Below are 21,737 nucleotides of genomic sequence, written 5' to 3'. Positions count from 1 at the left end.
GACTTTCTTTTATATATATTTGCCTATTAAAAACATTATTTTATCATCTAATTTCGTGTTTTGACCTTTTGAACAAATAAGTTTGACTTATTATTTTAGATTTTGAGCCTTTCAACTTATTATTTTGACTTTTTAAATCTCAAAATCATTTATCATCATTGCTAACTTTTTTTCAACAATTTATTGCTGGCGAAAAATGAGGTTGACAGTTTGGTTTAATGTGGACCCTGTTAGGCCCTCAGTTCAGACCTTTATTCAGAATCCGGCCCCCTCTGTGACTGAGTTTGGCACCCCTGGTTTACATGGTAAGAATCCTGAAATCAGAGCCTTCTTCTGGTAGCGTGGAAGACTGAGAAGTAACACACTGAAGTTAGTTAGCTTTGGTAACTCTAAGAATTATCAGTGAATTCATGATGAAGGTTTTAAGTAGTGTAGCATAATAGCGTGCAAAGTTGCACAGTTTGGGGAAAAGGGTGTGTTTTTATGCATTTTATAAATATAACAAAAGACAAAAAGAATGTCCCCGATACACATGGTATTTATGTACCAAATAATATGAAAAATGAACTTTTTTTGTCATTTTGGAATTAAATAAAAAGTGTGCATACTTCATTCAAAAAAAACTGAACTACTAAAACACACAGTTGTGTAGTTTCTGCAACCTTAGATGAAATTTTCCTGGACTCACTTGACTCAGTTAAGGTCAGAGTTCATAATTGGTGGAGTCTCAGGCAGCGATGGAAATATCGACTGAACTCGGGAATGATGACCATCGACTGCTGATGATGTCCAATCAAACTGCCAAAGTATGAAGCCATTTATATGCAAACTAGGATAAATTAAGACATCATCATTAAAAATGTAGACACTGCAATGATGATAAGAGTAGAAAGATAGTAAATAAATAGTTTGAAAGCTTAATAAGCTATCATTAACGAGGAATAAAAGGAAACGCCATGGATTGTGGGATATACAGTCTCTTCATCTTCATTAAAAATATGCACACAGTCTTGTACTTTTGCATTTTTCTCTTTTTTGGTAATAAAGATTTTGTTAAATCTCGACATGGGGTTTCAATGAAGGATTTTACTTCTGGAACCAGAGTGCCCACAGTTAGGCTCTAATGTAGAAACACACACACAAGTGTTCAGAGATGCTGCTTTTTGTTTGAGGTGCTGTATTTTTGTTTTAGCAGGGCTCATGTTCTACTTCCTGTACAGGTTAACAGAGCTGCAGATGGTTCCTATTCTTCTTCTATTCGTCCTGTGTAAACTTATCTTCATCTCACCAACACAAACCCATGCAGCATGCTGTCTGGACTTACTGTGCGGTTATGGCAAACATCTTAAGTTAGAATTAAAATTTGAGTCGTAACCGCAGGGGAATTTCACACTGATTAGAATTCAGATCAGTAACCGTTACATCACATATTGATCGTTAAAGTAAATACCAGTCACCTGGGGTTGATCGTGGTGTCTAATAGAAGCTCTGTGGTTGTGTAATTATGTAATTGATGCCAGTCAATAAGAAGGAAGCACATCAGCATTGAGAATCAAATCAAACTGAACTGCCGTGCCTTTCAAACAGGCAGAGAAAAAATTCAGCTGTTCTTCTGCTGGTAAATTCTGAAATTCTGAAATCATGACAGCTCTACTTTAGAAAGCTTTAACACGCCAAACCACACAACGAACTATTAAAGACTCCCTCTAAGTCAGCCTCATTCTGCTCCATTCTCGCGGTTTCTTTCCTCATCAATGGAAGACATGAGCTGGCACATCAGCGGCGCTACACTGGGTTTTTCCCGTTTTAACCACTCACCATGAAAGTGATCGACACACTGTCTCAGTATATGACACGTGGAATTCTGTAGGACTTCCAGCTAAATTTTTACAAGTTATAAAGGAGGGCAGATAAAATACCTGGCATGCCCCTGCAGTGGAAGCAGCACAGACTGCATCCTCCAAATACCATGAGACAGCTAAACATTCAACGCTGCATGCAAACATCACCTACAGTCACAGCCAACTAAAGGACCTCAGCACAGAGGTTACAGTAGAAGCTCTAATTTTTAATATAAAACCAGAATGATTCAGCTTTTCAGCATCCTGAGAGTAAAAACATCATTGATGTCAGCTCTCTTGAAAATAGGCCATGCTTTTTGAAGTCACTTCACCTTCACTAACCAGTGAGAAGGTGTGGCAGAGCTTATGATTCCAGTTCAGTCAACAATAAAGGAGGAGGAGAATCTAATCGTACTGGCCTTGTTCAAGAAACATTTTCCAGGTCTAAGCTGCTGCGAATACTCCTTATGTTGTTCCTTTGAAAATTCATGAACATTTCAGGACATTTGTTTGAGTGTTTGAGGGAATTGTTTGTTTGTAAGGTGTATTTTTGGGGAATTGGTTTTCTTTCCATGAAAATTACAAAAAAAAAAAGAAGAAGACATGGAAATTTTTAGGATATAACCCCAAAATTTATGGAAATTCAGGGAATTAATCAGTAAAATTTCAGGAAATAAACTGGGAAACATTCATTGAAATTTCAGGAAATTTCTTGAGATGTTCTTGGGAATTTTCCCCCCATTTTCATGGAAATTTGGGGAATGATTTTTTTTAAATTTTGGGGAATTTGTTACAGGAATTTTCGTGGAAATTTGTAGTGAGGTCAGAGGTAATTCTCCCCTCATATTCATGGAAATTTGGGAAATTTATTTTTACATTTTTGGGAATTTAATTCAGGAATTTTCATGGAAATTTCAGGACACTTATCCAGATGTTTAAGGAAATTTTAAATTATTTTGAAGGAAATTTGGGGATCGTTTTGCGAACGTAGGGGACTATGATTGCAGAATTTCATGAAAACTTAAAATAAATTTATTCAGATGTCCAGGAGATTTTTCTCTATTTTTTATGGAAATCTGGGGACAGTATTAGTGCATTTTTGGGAATTTAATTCGGGAATATTCATGTTAATTTCAGGAAATTTATTGAGATGTTTAAGGGAATTTTCAATCGTTTTAAAGGAAATTTGGGGATGGTTTTTGCAAACCTAGGGGACTATGATTGCAGAATTTCATGAAAACTTAAGCCCTTTTTTAGATGTCCAGGAGACAGTATTAGTGCATTTTGGGAATTTTGTGAACATTTTAAAAGGAAATAAGTGAAAAAATTATGGGATATTGTCATGGTAGAGTTTAACAATATGTTTTAGAATTTTCAGAGAGATCTGAAGGAATTTCATAGAGGTTTTAGAGAAATTTAAGAGGATGTTGCACTGGAAATTTGGGCAATTTCCTTGAAAAGCTTCAGGGAATTTACATGGAATTTTTGGGGAAGTTGTTATGAGAATTTTTGTGCTTTATGATAAAGTTTCACTGAAGCATTTGAGGAATACTTGAAGAAAAGCTGGGGTATGTTTATGGCATTGATCATCAACTGGCAGCCCGGGGGCCATATCAGGCCCCCCAAAGCTTCCTATCCGGCCCCCAGAAGATCATTAAATTCAGAAAAGGCAGAAAAGAAGATGTGGTTTTATGGGTATCTTTACAGCTGTTAAATCAAAATGATTAGAATTGAAATCGTTTTAGAGCAACTTAATATTTGATCTGTTTAAAATTCCCTTGTCAGCCATTCTTAGTAAATATCTAAAAACTGAATTTTAAAAAATAGGTTAAGAGTGGTGGAAATGTTGCAAAAATGGTCAGAAAAAGTGGTGAAATGGGGAAAGAGAGTGGCAAAAATGGGTGATAACTGTCAAAATGGGTTGTGGAGTGGCACAAAGGGACAAAAATAGACAAGTAAAGTGGTGGAAAGAGTGGCAAAAATGGGTAAAAGAAGAAAAAAGCGGTAACAAGTATCAAAAATGGGTTAAAAGGGGCAAAAATATAGCAAACATAGCCTGGCAAAGTAGTGAAAAAGGGTTAAAAAGTGGCAGACAGGGGCTTTAATTTGCAGGAAAGTGGCTTAAAGGGGGTTAAAGAGTGGCAAAATGGGCAAAAAATATGAAAATGGGTTAAGAGTGGCAAAAAAAGGTTGCAGAAATGGCCAAATGAAGCAGAGAAAAGTGGTTAAAAATGGTCAAAAGTTAGTTAATATTGTCCTAAATTACAACTGTGGAGGTTCTTTTTTGTGGGTTTCCAGGGGTCCATTCTCTGGGATTTGAAAGAAAATACAAATACTAAAAAAATAATATGTTCATCAGAGAAAAGTATTGGTTTTATTTTCTTTATTTTGAATTCTGGCCCCCAGAGACTCTGTCAAGACTAAATCTGGCCCTTGTGTTAATGTACTTGATGACCCCTGGTTTATGGGATACTTTCAAAACATCTTTTAGAATTTTCACAGAGATTTTAGTGAAAATGTTTGGATTTTTGGAAAGAAATAAATTCCAAGAAATTCAGAACTTCCTGTGGGACTTTTGTTCATGCTTGGCCTTTACAAGTTCTTATGGTATATCTTCAAAATAGGAGAAAAAGAACTCCCCAATCCCTCTCTCAGTAACTGACAACATTTCTAACTGTCTGAAAAAACCTCCAACAACGTATCAACTGGCCGACACAGGGACAAAACATCTGAAACCGATCTGGCTCTGTTTTTTTTCTACAGAAACAAGACCTTCAGGAGGCCATGCTCAAAGACAAGGCTTAGTTTTTATATGCATTAGGTCCTACTGATCCAAAATAAGTGGAAGAAACTAAAAATGCACTCCAAAGAAAAGCTCAGATCTCAGGGGGTTAAAGGTCAGCCACTAGTGCCACTGTAAATAACGTGCAGCACTGTAATCAGGTAAAACATGGTTTCTCCTCTCCTCTCCAAGTCTGGCATCTGTAACAATAGCAGTATACAGCGTGTGCACTCACTTTGCAGAGCGTCTCTGTTTGCCTGCCTGGTGCTTTAGCACGCGCTGTGAGCTGTGATGGATAAACTTCGTTCGTCATGAGCCCAGTGCTGTAGGAAAAGGTGTGTTTCCACTCATAACTGTCTTGCTTTGACACCACAATGACTGACAGAAGCATCTGTAAACACGGTAGCTCTGTACACGCGCCAGTATCCCCGATAAATCACTCATAAAAAAGTCTGAAAGTCTGCAGTTGTTATTTTGTTTGAGCGCTTTTTCTGCCGACATAACTTCAGTATGCTATGACGGGCTTGTTTAAGAGGAAAACGTGGGGCTGTATCACCTGAAAATGCATCTAAATATAAAAACCTTTCTTTATGCAGCTGACTTTCGGCATTGTTGGATTATCTTGGTGATTTGCTTATGTAAAGTTGTCTGATGTTTTAGCTGAAGCAAAGTCGCTGAAATCTGCAGATCTGATCGACTAAAATTATAAAATTTTGCATCTTGCAGAAGCAACTTCCCCCCTCCTCAGAATCACCATCCTTAAAAGACTTGTGGGAACCTACCTGAGTGTGAGTGCATGACTAACAGTGAGTTGTTTCCCTGAAATGAAGCTCTGTGGTTTTTTCACCGCTGACTTTCGGTGCACAGGGTTTTCCATCAGCAACACAGAAACACACACATGCAACACACAAACACACGTTGTTAAGATAGCTGTTGGGCACGTGTCAGCAGATAACTCTGCAAAGATGCAGACAAGAATTTGCAGAAAAATCACTCTTTTGATTCTAGCTCAAAAGACTAATATGCTGCTGAACCCTTATCGAAGATGACGCTCCACACAGAGAACAATATAGCGCTTCTTACATTTTATTTCAGCGGGAGTAAAGTAACATTTTTGATTCTTATCTGCAGCTGTAAAGAAACTGAGATGTAATTTTTAAATCTATGATGTGCAACTTCCTGTAGCTTTAAATGAGTTTTTGCAGAATGCAGGGAGATTTGTGTATTGGGGAGCGAATTCATTTAAATCTCTTTAGAGTGGACGATGCATCAGGTTGTTAACTTTCTGTTCTGTGACTCAGGATAAGCCCGTCTGCATCAGTGATTATTTTGACTTTTAATACACCGCTATAAAATATTTAATGATTTAGCAAATAAAAAATCTCCTGGGCCCCAAACTAGTTATTTTTGCTCACATTAGAGTCACTGAAAACATCCCAAACTAGATATACAGTTGACAGCAATAAAAGGCAAAATAAGTAAACTTGTCCAACAGTTATATACACCAAAAATGAAATATTTCCTCTGAGTTATCACTGATAATCCTGGAGGTGTTTGCAGTGATTGTGCTGCCTATATTTGGTATTTATAACTCCACACCAGCGGTAGCCGAGGCTGCAGGAGTTCAATTATTCTGGGTTTGTCTGGGTCATTCCTGCAAAATATCTCAACAAATACTTTGTCCAATTTTTATGGCACAAATGTTCACATGTGCAACTAGAAAAGCACTCCTATCTCCCAAAAGTGAAGAACCCTTAAAAAAAATCCTGGATCCAGACGGTGATCCGGATCACTCCCAAAATCTAAACAGTTCTTCCTTATGCCATTTCTGATATTTCCTGAAAATTTCATGAAAATCATGAGTTATGTTGCTAACAAACTAACTAACACCCTTGCTGATCACATAACCTCCTTGGTGGAAGTAACAAAGAAAAGATTACAAAGAAATTTAGGGCACTGTGTAAATAAAAAAACAGAATGCAGGCCAGTTAAGCATGCAGTTTTTTCTTCTGTGAAGCCATGCTGCTGTGATGGATGTGGTATGTGGTTTAGATTTGTCTAGCTGACGGTGGCATTTCTGGATCCTGTTCTCATATGGCTTCCTCCTCGCATGATCCAGCTTGAACTGTCATTTGTGGATTACACAATCTTTGTGATTTCTGGAAGTGTTCCTGAGCCCACGTAGTGATTTACAGTACAGAGTCATGCCTGTTTTTAGAGCTGAGCCTTCTCAAGAAAAACTGTAGACCCATTTTGCAATAAACGGCTGAAATTATGACGAGAATGCTCCTGACTAAACGTGCATCTGTGAATGGCACAGCCGCCCGGTCCCGTCTACAGAACTGTCTAGGCTCCTGGGCCCTCCTGCGTTGGGGTTTATTGATTTATCAATGCATCCTGGCTAACTGTTAGCTCATTTTGGACCTGAAAAGTGTCAGAGTATAACTGGGTCCTGATGTGGACATTAATGATTTATGCCATTTTTTAATCCAGTATTCTGTCCATTTTTGCCACTGTTATTTGCCACTTTTCATCAGTTTTGCTCAACTTACAACCATTAATGCCTCATTACCAACTTTTGCCATATTTTAAGCCCTTTTCATTGCCTTTTAGCCATTTAAAACCCATTTTTGTCACTTTTTAACCCCAGTTCAATGCTTTTTTTCATCCTTTCTTGTCACATTAATAGAATTTTCACATGAAACCCATATTTTTCACCATTACTGTCCAAGTTCACTCCCTTTTCTACCCATTCCTGCCACTTTAAAGCCATTTTTAGCACTTTTAAACCACTTCCTCCACTTTCTTGGCCATTTTTTGCCACTGTCAAGCTATTGTTGCCTCCGCCATTACTGACCTCTTTTCGACACTCTCTTCAGCCATTTTTTGTCAGTTTTAACTGCACTTCAGTATTTGTTGAGCCCATTTTTGCCACTTTAAGTCATTTTTATTCTGTTATAAGAAAAAGGACTTACATTTTTAAGACAGCTTTATACTAGGGCATGAATGAATTAAAAATATCTTTTGCTTTGATTAGAAATAAAGATGATCACGCTGACCTCAGTTAGCCCAATGTTTGGCTGGGCCCCAGAAAGTTTTTAAAGTCTTTATTCCTTTTATGGGCGGCCAACTGTGTTGACAGACAATGATTCCTGGAAGTCCATGTCTGTTTTGATGCAGTGGCCCCTGAGGGCCCCTTTAGCCTTGTCCCTTCCTCACAGAGATTCTCTGAATCTTTTGACGATGTTATGGACTGTATATGGTGGTATATTTAAAGTCATTGATGAACATTTTTCTGAAATAATTCCACAATTTTTAGTGGTGAACCTCTGCCCATCTTTACTTCTGAGAGACTCTGCCTCTCTAAAATGCTCCTGTTATACTCAGTCATGTTACTGACCTGCTGACATTTAACCTAATTAGTGTGAAAATGCTCCTCCAGCGGTTCTTCATCAGTACCACTTACTTTTGCAGCCTTTTGCTGCCCCATCCCAACTTTTTGAGATGTGTTGCTGCAATCAAACTCAAAATGAGCTAATATTTTTCATGAAATGGTAAAATGTCACAGTTTCAACATCTGATATGTTATGTTCTCTTGTGAATAAAATATGGCTTCATGAGATATGAAAATCATCGACTTCTGTTTTTTACACTTTACACAGCGTCTCAAGCTTTTTGGAAATGGGGTTGTACTTTGTCAAAATTCCCAAACCCTCATTAAACTTATGTGTGAAGACATGTTTCTCACTTTTTAAATAAATAAGGAACTAATTATTCACTTTGCGTCTATATCTGAATATTTTGATAAGTGTAAAGGTGTTTCACACAGATTCCACGTTTGAATTTTCATTCATAGCTCTGAAATACTGACTCTTTTAAAATAGACACTTAGTGAACCAGAAAACATGTATTCCTCCTTTTCTTGTCATCTGTCTTGGTGCTAAGCGAGGCCGAACATGACTTAGAACAAAACGAAAGCCTGACCTGAGGGGTGTCACCATTCGTGGCTCCGCCCTCTTCTGGGATCCTGCAGAGAGGAGAACGAAAGCTGGACTCATATTCTGTCAGAATCCTGTCAGACGGACAGACGGGCACGTCACAGGTGTCATAAAAACACAATTAACTGTAACAAACAGACACAAACAGACACGCACCTGTGTCCTCTGTGCACCTGTGAAGGAGGAGGGGGCGTGGTCTCATCTTTTAGGGGGGAGGAGCCACCTTCTGAGGGATGGGGCTTGTTTTCTGACCGTTCCCTCCTCTTTTTGTGCTTCTGCAGACAAAAACAGCTCAGAGTTATACAGATACAGTACCTGTAAAAAGTATTCATACCCTTCGATATTTTACCCTATTACTGGTTGTATAAATCCATCAGCTTGGCTTTTTTTAACCGCTTTGACTCGGCCACTCTAGAACATTCCCCTTGTTGTCTTTAAACCATTTCTGTGTAGCTTTCTCTGTGTGCTTCGGCTCACTGTTTCACTGGGAAATAAATCTTCTCCCAAGCCGTAGTTCTCTTGCAGACTGAATAAGATTGTTCTCCAGGGTCTTCCCATCTGAGAATTCTTTAGACATGCTCTTCAATAACCTTTTCTCTGAGTTGCTCAGAGTGTTCTTTTGTCTTCATGGTGTAATGGTAGCCAGGAATACTGATTAATCAGTGACTGGACCTTCCAGACACAGGTGATCCCCATTTCACTGACTATGAGACTACTAGCACTGATTGGCTGGACCTCTGTTGAATTAGGTCTGTCACTTTAAAGGGGGTGAAGATTTATGCAGTCACTTATTTAACATCACATATTTTTATTGAATTGACATTATTTTGTAGGAATCTGTTTTCACTTTGGCATCAAGAGTTCTTTTTAGAGACAGATTATATTGACCATGATTGATTTATAAAATCAATAAAAGGGTAAAACATCCACGGGGATGAATTCTCTCTATGGACACTGCTCTGCATCAGTCTGGTTTATACAAGCCAATAGCAGGGGGCAGCAGAGGTGGCACCAGAATCAAGGGTGGGTTTGTGTACCATGTGAGTGTGGAACAGGGGGATCCGCTGTTGTTCCAGGTGTTTCCGTAGGCGGGGTCCAGAGGTCGGGGCCACACCCTGGAAGCTCCGCTGGTACTCTGTTTCCACAAGGACAGGGTTTTTCTTGAAGGGAGGCACAGACCGGTTGCTGGAGTAAAGCATCTACAGAGAGAGAGAGAGGGAGCAAAGACCGGCATGTAGTTAAACAGTGATCAGAAACACTTCATATCAGAAGATGAGTCATAAATCACCTTTAAATCTCATCTAAAGAATCTCCAGCTGTATTTACAATCAGATAAATCCTCAATGATGTTGATTTTGTTACCTCTCTATCTCCCCCTAGTGGACATAAAGCGACACTACATGGTTTTCGATTCATTCCTATAAAACACAGGTGTCAAACTCAAGGTCCAGGGGCCAAATCTGGCCCGTGGAACAGTTAAATCTGGCCCGCGAGATGATCTGATATTTTTGTTAGAACTGGCCCATCAGTCTGAGGTCTGCAGATTTCCTCAAGTATAAAACTGTAAACTTATCTTTGATGGTTTAAGATATCCTTGTTAAGTCACAACATCTGAAAAAGTAAAATAATAATGAGATAAGAAGTCAGGAATGTGGGAAAAGAAATTAATTTGTTTTAATTTCACATCCCCAATTTAGCATCTCACAATTAGGACTCAAACTTGGGATTCTGACTTTTAATTTCATACCTTGAGCATTTCAACTCATAATTTTGACTTCTCATATAATATTTTGAGTTTTATGATTCATAATTCTAAATTTTAAGTGATATTTGACCTTTTAAACCAATCATTTTTTATTTTATCTCATATTTTCAACTCCAAACTTTGACTTTATAATCCCATAGTTTGACCTTTGAGACTCACAACTGAAAATTTTAAATCATATTTGACTTTTAATTTCATCATTACAAATTTTATTTCATATTTTGACCTTTTAAAATCATGATTTTGTCTTCTTTTTAATAAATTTTCCATTAAAAAAACATTATTTTTCAATTTCATTTTCATGTTTTGACCTTTTTGAACTAATAAATTAACTTTTCTCAGATTATGAGCCTTCAAACTTATCTTTTTAGCTTTTTAAATGTCAAAATCATGTATCATTATTGCTACTTTTTTTTTGTTTGTTTGTTTGTTTTTCATATTTTATTACCAGTGAAACAAGGTTGACAATTTATGGTTAAAAAGGTGACCCTATTAGGCCCTCAGGTTAGTCCTGAATCCAGAATCCGGCCCCTGCTGTGACTGAGTTTGACACCCCTGCTATAAAAACACATGGTACTGATTTACTTCTTTTTTTTTTTTTTTTTAATCAAAAGTTCCTGCTTCTATTGACTTAATGTTACTGGTTAATATAATAAAAATGTGAAAAAGTAAAACAAAAAATAAATAAACCTCACAGAGAGCTACAATGATATAAAACCATACTTTATGAGATAATGACGTACCTGTTCTGCAGTCAGCAGAGGTGAAGCAGCAGCTATTGGTTTCTTCCAGCTGAACTGTCTGTTGTACTCTGTCTGGTGACCTCTTGACCTCTGACCTCCAGACCTAAGCCCCGCCCTCCACCGCAGAGCATGCTGGGTCAATGACACAGGATGGCGGTGAGACTCTAGCTGATATTTTCAGTTTAGGGAAATTCTGACATACAGAAACTTTTCTGCTCACCTCGTTGGAGGGCGTCGGTCCGTTGGCCACTGCTGTTGGAGGTCGGCTCGGCTGTGGTTGGCCGTCATGTTTGGATGGGCGGGGCTGCGCTGAAGAGAGAAAAACAACAATTCGAAAAAATATTAACAGCTTATGATGAAACAGATACTGAAATATTCTTCTCTCATTCTAATGCATTTTTATTCAACCATTGACCCTTTTTCCTGCCTTCCTCTTTCTTTACTTTTAATTCTCTGTGATTTCTCTGTTAATCTGAAAACATAAATGAAGCAGGATGCCCAAAATAACTGACAAATATTTGACAATATGCATGTAAAAAACCTGCAAGAAAGTTTCTAAAATGCTGCAAATCATCATGACAAAAAAATCCAATTAGCCAAAGATTTTAAAACTTTTTTTTCAAAGTCTTTTATAGCAGTGTACTTTTAGCTATTGTCATGGTCAGTCTTTAAAAATAAAGAATCTAAAAACTAAGAATAAAGGACATCTATTCCATAAAACAGATGTGTAGGAGAAAAATAAATTTTAAAAAATGCAGACAAAATCCTGCACACTAGCAACATTTGGTAACAAAACACTGCTAATGTTTGTGCACAAATTTAGACACTTTTCAGGATTTTGCATGACATTTTTGACAACTGAAATCAAGAAACATCCCCATATTGGCTATGACTTCTATTTTTGCAGTGAAAGTGAAAAAGGTTTCAATTTTGATTTTTAGTTGATTCATATCAAAGTTAAAAGGTTCTTGTATCATGATGCAGTAAAAACTGGTCAGGATGGGTGCAAAAATGCAGAGAGCAGAGAGTAACATGATGCAAATTTACCTGATTTTTCAGAAGCTTCTGGTTCTGGTGATGGTTCAGGGTCTGCAGCAGGTCGAGGTCCTGCGGGAGTTTCAGGCTCTGCAGCAGGTCCCGATTCAGCTCCAGCATCAGGAGGCATCTGAGATTTTAAATCAAGTGCAGACTCCCTACTATGGGATGAACGACTCCTGCAGGCTGATCATGAAGAGATGAGAGTGCATGCATGCATTCTTACAACAGCATGCCATCTTTTAATAATGTTACTTGTATGTAACTGGTGCAAACCACCCAATCAGTTACAGCCTCATTTAATCCATAGAGACTGTCACTATATCTTGGCACACATACATTGATAGTTTTAACAGTAAGCCTACAAGTATAACAACAAAAGAGCTAGCACATTCAAAAAGGAAAACTTGGCAATTGTTTAAAAAGTTCTCACTAAATTTTGGACTTGTGAAATAAGGGTTTGATGCTTTATAAAGAGTTTTTAAAGGAACTGCATGATCAGACAAGTTCATCTTGTTGGATAGATATCTGTATCTCTCAACTAAAAAACTCACTAGATATCTGCATTTTGAGTAAATTTGAGCTTATAAACGCACCAGGTCGCCCAAAACTTCACTGCTTACAGCTGTTGCTGCCATAACAGCGTGTTGGCTTTGTCTCCCCGCTGTCAAAGCTGTCATTCCTCCTAAGTTTTACCTCAATAAAACTCCCTACAAAAGACTGGATTCAGTGTATAGTAGAAGCGTGACAAGAGCTTTTCAAAACAAAAGCCTTATGTACATACAAAGGAAGTTTCTCCCAAGACATGCAAAAGTGGACCATTACTTTGAAAGGCATAAACCGGAAGTGCTTTCGTATTGTGTTTACCTTCACCTGAACCGTGCGGAAATGGAAAGCTTCACAAAGAGTAGAAGTCTGGGGAACAACTTTATTAAACAGACGCGTTTTAGCTCGTGGCCTTCATCTGGTTCATCAGAAAAAGATTTCAAACATATTTTACTGATGTGGACATAAATATTTGCTACAACAAGGTAAAATGGCTCTGTATTTATCATTTTCCTCCCCAGATGGACAGATAATTGCTCATGGTGCAAATTAAAAATAGAGGGAGACCTAAAATTTTCAAAATTCTCCATGTATGAGTCGTGTGATGCAGCCCTAACACTGGCTGCCAGTCTGAAACAGCGGTAACTGCATGGGAACAGCGAGCAGCGCTGCAGGACTGTGACGTCACAGCAACAGTACGGACCAAAACATGCCGTCCTCCTGGCAAGTTTATAAACTCAAATTACTCAAAATGCAGATGAGTTTTTTAGTTCAGTATACATACAAGAAATACAAAAACCTATCCATCAACACGAACTTGTCTGATCATGCAGGGTTCCTTTCAAATGGAAGATTTTCAGGAGTGTTGTTCCTACCAGCAGGGGGAGCTGTTTTCAGTGCTTGGCAAGTCTGCTGTGATTCTTGTGGAGAGAGCAGAGAGCTGCAGGACTGAGCGAGTCCACCTCGATCGAGCTTCTTCCGACGCTGCAGACATGGTTCTCTGCTGATCCCTAAGAGGAGGAAGAATCAACAAAAATGAGCCGTCATTTCGGACTTTCACAATAAAACTGTCATTAACTGAAATAAACTGATATATGATTCAACCCTCCCTCTGGCTTCTTATCAAACTAGAGTTTGAAAACCCACAGTGAGGTTTTTACCCATTTGATCAGAACGCAGACCAGCGCTAGGGGCAGAACGCTGAGGAGAGACACTTCTGGACCGGGACACCCTGTAGCTCTTCTGGTATTCACTCTGACACTGAAACAAAAACACAGCGACACTGACACTGATACTTTTAGTGTCTCAACATAAATCCAACATTAAAGACTTCTATTAAAAATAACTTCAATGCAGTACCTAAGACATAAAAACATGCTGGAGTGAATTATGAGAACCTTTATTCACATTATGCAACAGATAAAGTCATTTCTAAAAAAGTTGGGACGCTGGGTAAAATGTAGCTCAAAACGATAATTGTCAAATCTCACAGATCCATATTGTAATATTGTTTTTAGGGGGGAGGAATGTTGTCCCATTCTTATCTGATGTAGGATTCTAGCTGCCCAACAGTCCTGGGTCTTCTTTTTCATTTTATGATGGTCCAAATGTTTTCTATTGGTGAAAGGTCTGGACCCAGACTCGTCTATTGTGAAGCCATGCTGTTGTGATGGGTGTAGTATGTCTCTCTACTTTTCAGCATTAATAGTTGCTGTCCAGATGTGTAAGCTGCCCACGCCATAGGCACCAATGCAACCCCATACCATCAGAGATGCAGGCTTTAGACCTGAGCCAGGAGAACAAGCTGGATGCTCCCTCTCCTCTTTAGTCGGCATGGTGTCTGTAGTTTCCAAAAATAATTCAAATTTTGGCTTCATCTGACCACAGAACAGTTTTCCATTTCATCTAAGTCCATTTTAATGATGATAGCTGTGTTTCTGGATCCTGTTCACATATGGCTTCTTCTTTGCAAGCTTTAACTTGGAAGTGTTCCTGAGTGCATGCAGGGATTTTCCTGCATGCCTGTTTTAAATACAGAGCTTCATGGGGGCCACAAGTTCACCAGCATCCAATACTTACCGTCGCCCTGAACCTGCTTACAGAAATTTCTGAAGATTCTCTGAATCTATTGATGATATCATGGACTGTAGATGGTGGAATACATCAAAGTCTTTACAGATTGGTGAACCTCTCTCCCCATCTTTACTTCTGAGAGACTCTGCCTCTCTAAAATGCTCCTTTTATACCCAGTCATATTCTTGACCTGTTGTAAATTAACCTAATTAGCTGCAAACTGCTCCTCCAGCTGTTTTTCATAAGTACCCTGACTTTTCCAACACTTTGTTACACTGTCTGTAGTTTTTGAGATGCGTTGCCATCATCAAACTGAGCAAATATTTTCATAAAATGGTAAAATGTCTGTTTCAACATCTGATATGCTGTTTATGTTGAACTGCACATGGGGTGAAGTTTAGTTTGATATTTCTAATGCACATTCTTATGTCTTATAGGACAATTAAAGATCCAACTGAGCATGTGCAGACTGAGTCTTCCCAACATGTTAATTCTTATTTCATAAACATGCTTGTTTCATCTGTCCCCAGTCTCCCCTAACTGAACCAGACCAGTGTAGAATGAGTTAGGTGTGTTTTCCTATTACTGTTCACCGTTACAGTGATTTTAGGTCTAACTGTCAGCAGATCTGTCACTGTGTTCTTAGACGGGAAGTCAATCTGACAGTGATTATCTGGATTAGTCTGATGGATCAGATTAAATCACAATTCTCATGACTCTGCAGTCTAGTCCTCTCAAGCCCCGCGTGGTAAACGTCCAGTAACTCACGTTAGAGCTGCCGTTAACCTCGTTATAACAACCACTTCACGAGGATTTCAGAGATAGGACTGCAAAGCTCCCAGCCTGTTTGTTAGCTAGCCTGAGGCTAATGCTAACACTTGTTGCTTACCTTGAAGCGGACGGTCATCTCGCTCCCACCGCCGACTAAACACCGCGAGATGTCACTCTTCAGTCATCGTACGGTAACCTGTGTCCGTTAACTAGCCGGCGTTTAGCATATAACCAGCTAACTAACCCAACCAGCGACGCTGACCCGCGGCTCCATTTCTCCTCAGCAGCTTCAGTTACAGGAACAAGCTGCAGCCGTTGTCATGGCAGCTGAGTGTCTCGCGCATGCGTGTTGACACTAAGAAGCGCTGGGGTTGGCGTTAATAGTCAAAACACGATCAGCTGTCTTTGTTATTTTACTTTTTACTTGTTTTACCAACTTTATAGACTTTTCTTAAAGAATGGCTGTATCTACAATATAAATAATTCATAAATGTATCCTTACCCACGCAATACCTCTTATAATTACTTTTTAATAACTATGAATTTATTTAATCTAATATTTATATTAAATAGATAAATATAATAATAAAGATCATAGATAATGATAATATAAGAAGAAATATGTATAATATTATTCTTATAAATAATATTTTAAACATATTTCACCCATTAATTAATTTATTAGTTCAAAAATAATAAATATCAATATTTATTTTATTTATTTTTTATTATTTCTGGATATTTATTACTACTTAATACACGTTTATGTGTTGATTTTTTTAAATAAACCTCAATATCAGCTTAGAAAAGCTTAGTTTGGCATTTACCTCTTTCTGGCACTTGAAACTAAGCCTCTAAAGTTTGCTGTAAACCTTTTTATTCTGTTCCTTTCTATCTAGAATTCAAGTATTGCTGGCTGACATATGCTTTTTAAAACTTCATTATTTTTTTCTACGATCCTGAATGCCAAAAAAGTTGGGGCGCTGTAAATAAAAACAGAACACAATGATTTATAAATCTCATAAACCCATATTCTATTCACAATAGAACATAAACAACAACAGATGTTGAAACTGAGACATTCTACAATTTCATGAGCAATATCAGCTCATTTTGAATTTCATGGCAGCAACACATCTTTAACAGTAGGGACCCCCTCACCCCCAACGTTTACAGACTTCTATTAAAAGCAGAGGTGATGCTACACAAAGGAAAACATCGCTCTGTCCCTACTTTTCTGAGATGTGTTGCTGCCATCAAATTCAGAGTGATTTAATAATCTTCATGAAATGGTAAAATGTCTCAGTTTCAACATCTGATATGTTGTTTATGTCCTACTGTGAACAAAATATGGTTTTATGAGATTTAACAGTAAGTGCATGTTTTTAGCTGCATTTTACACAGTGCCCCAACTTTTTTGGAATTGGGTTTGTCCTTTGAAATGCTCCTGCTGGGTTTATGTTTTTTCTACAGCCCCCTCAAAGTCCCAAATTGAGACTATTTTGTCTAGTGCTCATATTACTCTTATCTCGTTTGCATATGATGTCATTCCTGCACTATAACTTTATCTTGCACGTCGGTTATCTTATGCATTTTTGACATATTACTATTTGATCAGCATTAATTCTTTAAACTCTTTATTTTTTCTGTAATTGATTGGTTAAACTTGATGTATAATGTTGGCAATAGCTGACTTTTTAACAGGTGTTTCTGTGTTTTAGCTCAGGATGTCATACGACCACCAGAGGGCGACATCTGCACCTATAACAAGAGTGCATGCATATCCATCTAAAACAAAATCCACACTGCAGGTTGCTGTTACAAAATTGCACCACTTTTATTCATTTAAGGCTTTTTAGTTTTTACTTTACATTTGGCTTCACCCCCCTCCCCTCCCCTCCCCTCCCCTCTCCCACCTCCCGCTGCTGCTGTGGGTTTCTGTTCAGTAAGAAACCAGTTCAGACCATCTTCATACCAGGTTTAAACCCCCATCAGCTGAACTGTGATGACTCAGCTGGGATGCTAACCTCATACTCTACTGGCTGAACTGGTTTCTTGTACATTTCACTGGTCATCATGCCATACAGAGAAAAAGAAGCAGAATCATCTCAGTAATGTAAAAACCATTTCTTCTTGTTGTGGGTGAGTTTTCTTAGTTTGCATTGGGCTGTGGTTGCAGTCATCACTCTGCTGCGTTTTCCTTTTTCTGTTTACTCAAAAGAGAAGATCACAAACAGAAACAATCATGCACACAGTAGGTCCAAAGGTGTTTTTAGCCTAGCTTAGCACAAAGACTGGAAGCAAAGGGGAATGGTTAGCCTAGCTCCATCAATTATGCCTCTTAGTGACCATGTTTCACTTTGAATTTTCAGGCCTCTGTAAGCTTCAAACATAGAGCTTGTCAAATCGTCTGACACGATAGAAACCAGCGCTTTTGACGTATTAAAGACCTTTAAATCCGTGGCAAAGCTACATGATCATGGCTTTAAGTCTGTGTGGTTACAGTCAGCAATGATGCAGGAAATGATGATTGCAACCACAGCCGTGATTACTGTGGAAGCCAAACAAAGGTCGGTCTGCAGCTGTGACGGTGTTCACATCAACCATAGAGCAAAAACAGGCTTCCTAGTTATGAAATTCAGGTAAGACTTTTGGTTTCAAACCTGTGATTCACCTTTAAACAACTATTAAAACACTAAATATCAACCAGATAGATTGTTTGCACCCAAAATGATTAATTCTGACTTGATTAATCCCTGAATTTAGATTTTTGGTCATGATGAATCCCATTTTATAAAATCAGCTTTAAAATGTAATCATTATGCAGTTAAATAGGGTCCATATTGGCATTCAAGCAATTCCTTCAAGGGTGTCAATTAAATAAAGCCAAATGGATTGTTGACTTTTAGATAATTCAAATCAGTGCTTCACTGCCACACCAGTGGTCTAAAACTACAACTCAGAGCTTATTCAGTCAAATTCCACCGTTTAACACTGTTATATATTAAGAAATAGGCAGGAGGGCATGTACAAAATGACTCACTGGTCATGCGTGATCCCTGGTTAGTTCTGCAGCATTTATACTTTCAAGTGTAAATAGTGTAAACACTTTTAGTGCCTTTATTACTAGGGGAGGACAGTTGATAGATTTGGACACAGTGTTGGTAATGACCCCCAGGCCAGACTTGAGCTCAGGCCTAGTGCTTTACATGGGGCTGACCTAATGGCTAGACCATTTGCGCCCCAAACGATTCATTTTTTTTACTTGATGTTGTCTTTTAGATGTTTTCAATCAGTGCTAGACCACTGTGGTCTGAAACTGTGACTTAGAGATAGAGGACAACTTCAAAGAGCTGATTCTATCAAATACACTTTAATGCATTAAGATGCAGGATTGCATGTACAAAATGACTCACTGATCCCTGGTTAATATCTAGTTGCTTTCCCTGTGTGAGTAAAGTTCACAGTTTAGCCAAGAGAGTTCCTCAACTAAATGCTCTTCGTTATCAAAGAGGAGTTTGTTGAGAAATGCACTCCCATGCAGCCCCCCACCTCATTATACGTCCCCTGGGGGTCAATTTCTAGTGTCAACAAATTGCAAACATGAGGAAAAATATTAAATAATCAGCCAAGAAGGAAATTAACCTGCACAACACCATGGATCATTTTGAAATATGAAATAGAAATACAACCATGGATTACTGATAAGTGGTGCATGTTTTGGTCTTTGCAAGAAATTAATGGAGGGAGTTGACTGGATTTGTTTCTGCAGAACTCTTTCATAAAGCATGACAACATGCATTTGGGGAAAAAAGTAAAAGATACTTCAGAAATGGTAAAAACACGGTTAATTTAATTCAAAACTGGCTTAAATCCACTTTATTTTTGAACAAAATTAAACATTTCTATCTGCATTTGAGCTTAAAAATATAAATGCTGGCACAACAAATTTGATGAAACCTATGTATTTGCTCTTATTTACAGTTGACCTTTTGGGAGTATCTGTCAATTTCTAACAAGTCGCCTTGCTTTACTAGTTATACTAGTTTTACTTGCTTTACTGACCCTTGTGGCCTGGGAATAAAAATACCAAACAAAACTGGTCTACACATAAAATTTTCAGCCTTCCAGCCACAAGGAAGCAACCTGAATGTTAAAGAAGCACCGTTCAATTCAAATAATCTGATATCATGACCGTTGCTCTCGTTTGGAGCCACAGCTGCAGACAGACCTTTCACTTTGAAGCTTCCGATCGGCATGCAGCACCTCCTGGAGGTCAGACTGACAGAAACATCAACATGCTACATGACTGAATGTACTAAAGGAGAACCAGAATACTGACAGCAGTACCACACTGCACTGCAGTACTCCTCATAGTACAACACTGAGCACAGCAGTACTCACAGAGGTCACTGGTCCAACACAGTGACTGCAAGGCCAGAGATACAGCTGCTTTTTACTCTGCTTTTGCAATATAACTGACTATGCATGATGCCTATTACTCAAAGAAAGCACACATCTATTAATGCATTTATTATAATTCATCAGTGTTGTTTTTTTTTTATCTGTTTTTGGACCTTTAATTTCTGGAAACCTCTGCTTACATTTGTTTAATCATGCATAAGCGTAGTAAAAGCAGCTATATCTCCACCTTAAGATGCCCGCTCGCATTTCAAACACAAGACAGATATTGGAAGGCTTTTATGTGGCTGCTGCTTAACAGGCCACGCCCCCAAAATAGGGCGGGGCTTCTGATTCTGAAGCCCAACCTTCTCGGGTCAGTCTCAACCTCAGTCGTGCTACCATCAAAATGAAACACTGGGATTTAAGAACAACTTTTAATGATGAAAAAATACAAAAAAGCATCCACAGATAAGCGTGCCAACACTTGAACATGTTAGCATTTAGCTGCTAACACTCAACCCAGTGTACGCTAAAGTGTTAGCATGAAATTCCACCAGAATAAAGAGGACTGACCCAACTTTTTAGGCAAGTTTGGTCCTCTTAATCAGGATAGTGGGATCGTTTAAAGTGATATTGACCAACGGGGAATTCTGACAGATATTTAGTTGTTTCCCTTTCCGCTGTGATGAGTTAATAACGTTAATAATCAGGTAATAATATGATTAATCAACAGAAGCAACACCGGCTCACTGCTCTGCTCGGTTAATACAACACACTCCCTCCAAAAAAAAAAGCCCAACCCGGGCTGAAATGTTCGTCACAGAAACTGGCGCGCTTCACCGTCGTTGTGCAGCTCACTAACACACACACATCAACACACATCCACACACACACAAGGAAGATACTGACCAGTGTGAGTCTGCTGTCTAAAGGCAACATGTCCGCCCCCGAGCAGGAGATTATGAGTCAGCCAGCCACACTAGCATGCTAACAAGTTAGCGCGCAGCTACAGTACTACAGAAGCCCCAAAGATACATGCATCCTATTATTTACTCATTTTCCCAACTTTATCAATAACTTCTAGTCATTATCTCCAGACCCAGAGAAACTAATGTGCTACCATGAGAACAAAAGTGTTGATATCACAAGATAGCAACATATATGAGTCTAGATCTCAAGGAAACAACCAGGAATTACATTTTATCAAAGGAAAACTGAGCTAAAAACAAATGTATTAATAAGGATGTACGTCAGCGCAGGGCTAGCGTTCCCTGGAGAGATTGTGTCACACAGGCGTTACATGGAGGTGCAGTTGCAGATAAATTCAATTGCTTGTAACTCTGTGAAAAATAAACTAATTTTCAAGCTGTTTTTTTCGTCAGACGTAAGATGTGCATGTATGATCAAGGATACTAGATCCCCTGATAAATGCATGTTTTCATACAGAGATTTGTCTCCTAAGAATTGCAGAAAAAGTTAAAAGGAAAAGAAAGATATGCTCTGTCTAAAGCATAGTCCAGCACAGTGGTTCCCGACCTTTTTTCAATGAGCCCCCCTTCACATATCTAAGAGGAGCTGTGGCCCCCCTACAACCCATACAAAAAAGCCCTTTGCTGTCAAAAACATACATCAATTGGGATTGTTGTCAACATTTAAACCCAAACAAAATAGCCAAAACACAAGTGTTATTACCAAAAGACTTCTGTATGAATCATTCGTGTGTTTTATCATGATTTTAGATAGCCTGAATGACCCTAAATTTAACAACCTCAGAGCAGA

The 21,737-nt window shown here is 38.5% G+C and overlaps 1 protein-coding gene across 2 annotated transcripts in view; it reads right to left on the bottom strand.

Annotated features, from left to right (window-relative positions):
• The window catches only part of mdm1 (Mdm1 nuclear protein), a 29,307-nt gene extending 13,452 nt beyond the window's left edge, over positions 1-15,855 (bottom strand). Inside the window, exons 1-9 of one of the 2 annotated variants that reach the window (XM_041780962.1) lie at positions 15,673-15,855; positions 13,871-13,970; positions 13,586-13,720; positions 12,177-12,350; positions 11,350-11,438; positions 11,130-11,261; positions 9,659-9,820; positions 8,778-8,896; positions 8,608-8,695 (exon numbers count right to left, since the gene is read on the bottom strand). In XM_041780962.1, the coding sequence (XP_041636896.1) occupies positions 8,608-8,695; positions 8,778-8,896; positions 9,659-9,820; positions 11,130-11,261; positions 11,350-11,438; positions 12,177-12,350; positions 13,586-13,720; positions 13,871-13,970; positions 15,673-15,690 (1,017 nt within the window). In that variant the 5' untranslated portion in view covers positions 15,691-15,855. The remainder of the gene's footprint in view (positions 1-8,607; positions 8,696-8,777; positions 8,897-9,658; positions 9,821-11,129; positions 11,262-11,349; positions 11,439-12,176; positions 12,351-13,585; positions 13,721-13,870; positions 13,971-15,672) is intronic. The other variant, XM_041780963.1, reaches the window with a different exon arrangement.
• Positions 15,856-21,737: the final 5,882 nt, after the last annotated feature.

This window comes from Cheilinus undulatus, linkage group 23 (assembly GCF_018320785.1).
Source record: "Cheilinus undulatus linkage group 23, ASM1832078v1, whole genome shotgun sequence".
Taxonomy (NCBI): domain Eukaryota; kingdom Metazoa; phylum Chordata; class Actinopteri; order Labriformes; family Labridae; genus Cheilinus; species Cheilinus undulatus.
Note: the sequence above shows the minus strand (reverse complement) of the source record. Positions and strands in the feature narration are given on the sequence as shown.